Here is a 6,060-nt window from a genome sequence, read left to right on the forward strand (position 1 = left end):
ATTTTTTTTTTATCCATTGAGATGAGGTGTATGTAAATCTTAGGCTTGGGGCATAAGCCCCATAAGACTTTATTTTTTATATTAAAAAATATATAAAATATTTGAGAAATAATAACTATAACACAACTGAATGCAAAACAGTTAGCAATTTCAAGTGTTTAACAGGTCAAGTTCCTATTTGTGACCAATTTCTCTTTTTTTTCGAATTTGAAATTTGAGAGAAAGATAATGAAAATCTAACTATATACAATTTTAGTCCAATTCGATGGTTGATGCATTGGCCTCTTTGGGTGGTGATCCAAAAATTACTTTTCATCATAGTTCTAATCTTCCCCAACATCTTTGTGGTCAAGGGAGGGTCCTTAAAATTCTCCTGACTACCAAATTCAGAGTTCAAATGCTAGATCTTGAAGTTGGGAGTAGAAAGGGCGTGGGAAGGGATTTTTTCTGTTCTTTCTTTTTGCTTCTTTTTGTCCTTTTAATCAAAGATGTTCAACAAAATTAAGTGTTAGGAATAAAGACCGTCAAAAATCAGTTACGTAATCATATAAGGGATCAATGGATGAATGATCTTCTGGTTACTTATATTACAATAGATATCACTAACAAAATATGCCTTGAATTGATTTTACAACGTTTGAGTTGATTTTGTAACCTTTTCAGAAGATGAGTATTCGTGAAAGACAATTATAATATGTATGTAACATTATAATCTTTATTCATAGAAATTCTATTGCATTAAAGTTCGACCCTACTTACTGTAAGGTCTTTGCTTCGCCACTCATAGACACTGATTTCCTTATTAGGCAACTAAGATCCAATCTATGCCATACTCACGACAAAGACCAAGAGGATATATATCTTTCTTGATCCATGCTCTTGAGATAAACTCTTATTACAATAACAAAAAAAAAAAAAAGCATCGCTGTGGAGCTTTTATTGCTATATAACTTTTATATCTCTTCTCAATTTCCTCATCAAGAAGTAGTATATACATCATATGACAAGTACAGGAAAAGCTCTTCAGACGATGTTTATTCTGGTACACGTTTGACCCTTGAATTATTTGAAACTAATTCCATACTTAGGCTGTTGATTTGGATAAAAAAGGCCAAAATGTTTTTCTGTCTCCTCTCCACGCTTCTGGTTCTCATCAAACATGGCAAATAAATAAGTTTCTATGCCTCCTCCAGGCTTTTTTGGAGTCCCTTTCCCGCTCATAACATGGCGAATCACATTCTTGTAGTAAGTGCCTGCGTTTGCAGATGATGCAGCAGGAGGATTCCCGTCAGATGGCCAGCCAGTTTCCGACACAACAATGTTTACCTTAGAACCGCCTTCTTTTTCTAGAGCTGAATAATGACCATCCAACATTGCATCAAAAAGGTTCTGATATCCCAATTTACCATCTTGAACAACCGTTTTTTGTGAGGTGAACAATGCATAATCCAGTGGAATAGTGTTTCTACTACCAATATAGCTGAAGTAGGGGTACACATTGACTAGCAATGGTGCATTATTTTGGACTAGGAAATTAATTATAGGTTTAATGAATGGTTTAGCTTCGTTCGAAAATGAACCATGTGAGGGAGGATAAGAATTGGTTACTAGACCTGTAAGTATTGATGTTGAAACCTTGATTTGGTTCTGAAGGCCTGCTGATGCTATTGCTTTCTGTATCTTTTCCATGGCTGGACCAACATATCGAGCAACGGCAGAACCAACAGGTACTTCATTTCCAACTGATATGTATCGGAATTTCACAGCTGGTGAATATTTTTTGATGTTGTTTTGAACCCAATTCGCAGCTGCTGAAGGATTGGTTGCAACGTCTTGAATGCTTTCATTGGGAACATCAACAAGAAGTTCTATATTGGTTCCTTTTAAAGCATTGAGCACTTCAGGATCTGGGCCGTAAATTCTCATTCTTTGGATGCCATTTCGTTTGTAAAGATTTATAACGTCCTGTTTGGAGGGTAGGTTGTTGCCATTTAGCCCATAACAGACTCCGATAGATTGCACCCCTGCATCAGAAGTGATTGATGGAAAATGAAAGTATAGAGAGTTTGTGTTCAATTCTCTTTATAAAATGGTTTGTAAAAATCAATTCTCTTTGCTAATTAAAGTTGACACAAAATATATATGTGCATAATATTTGACTCTACCATGATTCATCAATTACTAAGCTCATGACCAGAACTTCATCTGAGAATGTTTTACCACTCGGTTTGAATGTATCCTTGAAATTATGCAAAAGAAAAGAAAAAGAATAAGGCACTCGTAAATCATAATTTGTAAAACAAATAAAAATGCCTATATAGTTGATATGCTGCATACATATTAGTAATTTACAACTCTAGGAATTATATATTCATATAAACCTACCTGTTTAAAATTACTTTAAAAAATAGCAATTATGAAGTTATTCCTACCAAAATAAGACAACTATTCGTGCCATTAACCTTAATGCATGGAAACAAGCAAGGAACATGGGGGCAGAGACATACCTGTGAGTCTGAGACCAAGCAAAAACAGCCCAAGCAAAAGCAGGATAGTTGTCATTATGGTTTTGTTGATGAGGAGAATATAGCAAAAGCAGAATTGGAAGAAAATAGCACTCAAAGATTTGCAAAGGAAGACATGACAGAATGAAGTGGCTAGGGTGCTTCTTATAGGGAAAATTTTTGGGCATTAGACAGTTAAGCATGCAGACGTATTAACAAAGTTTTGCCCAGTCAATACTCTCCACTGTCCAAAATATTGACGAATTAGATCTCAATTTTCTCTAGACTTGGCAATTTAAGCAAGCAAGTTTAAGTGATTGTACAAGAGAAACAATACCTTTATTCAGGGGTGCCACAACATTAGCTTAAACTTACAATATTAGTATGTAGTTTTTTTATAAAACTATATATTTGTTATAAATAGACTAATTTATTCAATGTAACCAAAAAAGGCTTGTGATTCATCATTTTTAGTAGTTAATATGTCATCTAATGGTATAAAATTTGCATATTAGATAAAATTTGTGCAAGACTAGAAGATGTAAATTCTAATATTTGATAGGTTGCAATTTTATCATTTATTTTATTATTAATTTTCCCTATTACCTGACCTGATGTGAATTAATTATTAGATTCTACTCACTTTTCATAATTTACATTTATTTCAGGGAATAGAATGAAAATGCCACAACCAATGCCAATTTGACAGTCATCGGGAAAGAATTCAAAAAGAAGACACTCAGGGACATTTTTGGAACAAAAGAGACGCGAGGCCTTTTTAGTCATTTTGGCCGAAGTCTTCCTGGAAGGGGAGAGCCGCCGCAAAGGATAGCAATAAAAGGGGCGCCGCACAGTAGAGTTAGCAATTAGATAGGAATTAGAATTAGGAGCAGGGAACTTCTTTTTCTTCTTTAGATTAGCTATTGTTGACTTTTCCATGGGATCTCTTTTTGCTTTTTGATTCTTACTTATGGCAGGAGCAAAGGGTAGAGCCTTTGACTTTTCCTTTCATCTTTAGTTGCTTTTCTTTTCTTTTCCGTTTCCGTAGAGTAGACAAGAGATGAGTTAGATCTCTTTATCTAGTCAAGGAATAATGGAGGCTTTGATTCGCCTAAAAATTATGAGATCGATTTAATTTTATCTTTTTCTTTTATTTATTGGTATTCGTATATTCTTGATTTCAGTACTTATGGTTATTTAATTAATTGATTGTCTTGGATCCGAATAATTAGTTAATTTGGTAATCTATTGTCAATTAGGGCATTAAATCCGTAATTATTTAATTGCCTTGATATAGTGACAACTAGCATGATTGAATTTGTGTCAGGAAAATACATGGGTTAATCTAAATAACCCTGGTAGTACGTTATTTGGTTAGAATAGGACTTCTCTAATATGTAAGGCAATTAGGGAATTAAATCTTACGGGCGTACCGAGAATTATTTTTTAATTAGAGCAGTGGTTAATGGGCATACCTTAATCACCGACACAGTAAGGAGGAGTTGACTGTCATCGCTTGTTTGGCAGTTATAACTTATTTATTAATAAATAATTGGAATTGACTTTGCATCGATGATCAATTAGGTGAACCATTGGTGAAGTTATTCCTTGGCTAAATCATTAGTTATCATTCATTTGATTTTAGTAAATTGTTATTTAATTTCTAGTTGGGTATTTTATTTTTATTGTTTTACTTTTAGTTGAATTGCTTAAATTGTCACCCATGATATAAAAACACCCCCCTGTCACTGTGAATTTGAAAAGAAACAATTACTCCCAATCCGTGTAAATTCGACCATGCTCACCGCTATCTACAGAAATTACTTTTAGTTTGAGTAGGTTTTATTATTGCACAGGCTGACAACCTGTCAATTTTTGGCGCCGTTGTCGGGGATTGGTGTCAAGTTAATTTATTTTTTTTTAGTTCATCTTGTTTTTATTTTTTTTATTTATTTTTCTCTTATTTTTTTATATAGTTTATGGCTGCTAACATTCCGTATTTTGATGACAGACTGGAATTTATTCCTGAATGGGGTTATGAGACTCGTGTTTTTTCTAATGATCAATGAGCTGTTGCAAATTGTGGAAGTTATTTTGCCTCAAATCAGTCAACCGACATATACCCCGCATTAGGGGTGGCAATTCCTGACACGACCCGAAAACACGACACGAACCTAACACGAAATTAATGGGTTTGGGTTGAGGTTTTGGGAGTTCGGGTCAGAATCGGGTCGAACCCGATGAACCCGAAAAGAAAACATGTCAATTTCGGGTCAACCCGTGGTGACCTGATATGACCCGATGTGACCCGTTTACGAATTAAAACTAATTTAATAAACATAAAAATTATTTTATCTAACTAAACTAAATCATTCTTTTTTTCCAAAGGCATTAATTACTTAATCCTAAATGAATTTATTTAACTTGTGTGAAGTTAAAATTATTATATTTGGACAAATAATATATTATGTTATTTTTTACTTTTATGTTGTTTTAATTTATTTTATATTTGGTTTGGAATAAAACACTTTTATGGTGTTTAATTTATTTTAGATTTGGTTTGAAATTATTTATTTAAATTTTTATTACATGATGATGTAATTAATTTTGTGAAAAATTGATTTTATTAGAAATTACAGTGATAAATTAATAAATTAAAATTAAGTTTCGGGTCATTTCGGGTCGACCCGCCAACCCGCCAACCCGAAATTTTCGGGTTCGTGTCAGGTACCCTGACCCGTTTCGGGTTGGCGGGTCGGGTTCGGGTCAGCAGGTTCTTTGTTATACTTAGGCCTCAACCCGACCCGCCAACCCGAACCCGACCCGTTTGCCACCCCTACCCCGCATTTCAAGATGGCCTAAGTGCTCCAATCGATACTTTTGGAGAGTTTTCACCTCAATATCAAACGTGGTATGACCCTTATTCAAACGGGTATGACCAAGGATGGTGGGATGATTCCAATAGTAATTATGCGACCGGACCAATGGGTTTTCAACAGCAAGAGTCTCAACAATCATCATCCATGTCAGGTATGTCTCTTGAAGAAATGATTGAATTACCAACTGCTAATACATATCGATTTCAGCAGGAGACACAAGCGATGGCGGAGCAAATGCATCTATTGACATCCAGGATAACGCGATTAGCTTCTCACCTTGAAGAATTGCCCTCACAAACCAATATCAACCTTGAAGAAGATGAGAGTGCAATTAACCGGCCAAATGACATGGAACTGCAAGAGTTTCAAGAAAACGGATCTAAAGATGCAGTTGAAAAGGAAGTTGAAGTGCAAGAAATGAGACCCCAGTATCAACTCTTTCAAGTGAATGAATCCAGTGAACAATTTCCAAATGCGGTGACATCTCCTCCATTGCTTAATTAATATTCTCCTGACTCTTATTCTTCAATTCCTGGTAATGAAATTGACTTTATTATACCAGAAAATTTTGAATTTTATTATAGGAATAAATTAAGAGTGGCGATGGCAAGATATCTTGAACCAATAAATGCATGTGAGGGAGGAATGAATGGAGAATTCAAATTATCGTTGACTTG

At 34.7% G+C, this 6,060-nt stretch overlaps 1 protein-coding gene across 2 annotated transcripts; it reads right to left on the reverse strand.

Annotated features, from left to right (window-relative positions):
• Positions 1 to 695: 695 nt before the first annotated feature.
• Positions 696 to 2,637, reverse strand: LOC113703047 (glucan endo-1,3-beta-glucosidase-like). 2 transcript variants are annotated; one of them, XM_072055327.1, is made up of 3 exons: positions 2,508 to 2,637; positions 1,614 to 2,024; positions 696 to 1,352 (listed from the first exon to the last, which is right to left on the reverse strand). In XM_072055327.1, exons 1-3 carry the CDS (start codon positions 2,560 to 2,562, stop codon positions 1,063 to 1,065), a joined length of 756 nt encoding a protein of 251 aa, XP_071911428.1. In that variant the 5' UTR covers positions 2,563 to 2,637; the 3' UTR covers positions 696 to 1,062. The 2 variants fall into 2 exon arrangements, with proteins under 2 accessions (XP_071911428.1, XP_027080066.1); XM_027224265.2 differs by having other exon boundaries at positions 696 to 2,024.
• Positions 2,638 to 6,060: the final 3,423 nt, after the last annotated feature.

This window comes from Coffea arabica, chromosome 1e, assembly GCF_036785885.1.
Source record: "Coffea arabica cultivar ET-39 chromosome 1e, Coffea Arabica ET-39 HiFi, whole genome shotgun sequence".
NCBI classification, from domain to species: domain Eukaryota; kingdom Viridiplantae; phylum Streptophyta; class Magnoliopsida; order Gentianales; family Rubiaceae; genus Coffea; species Coffea arabica.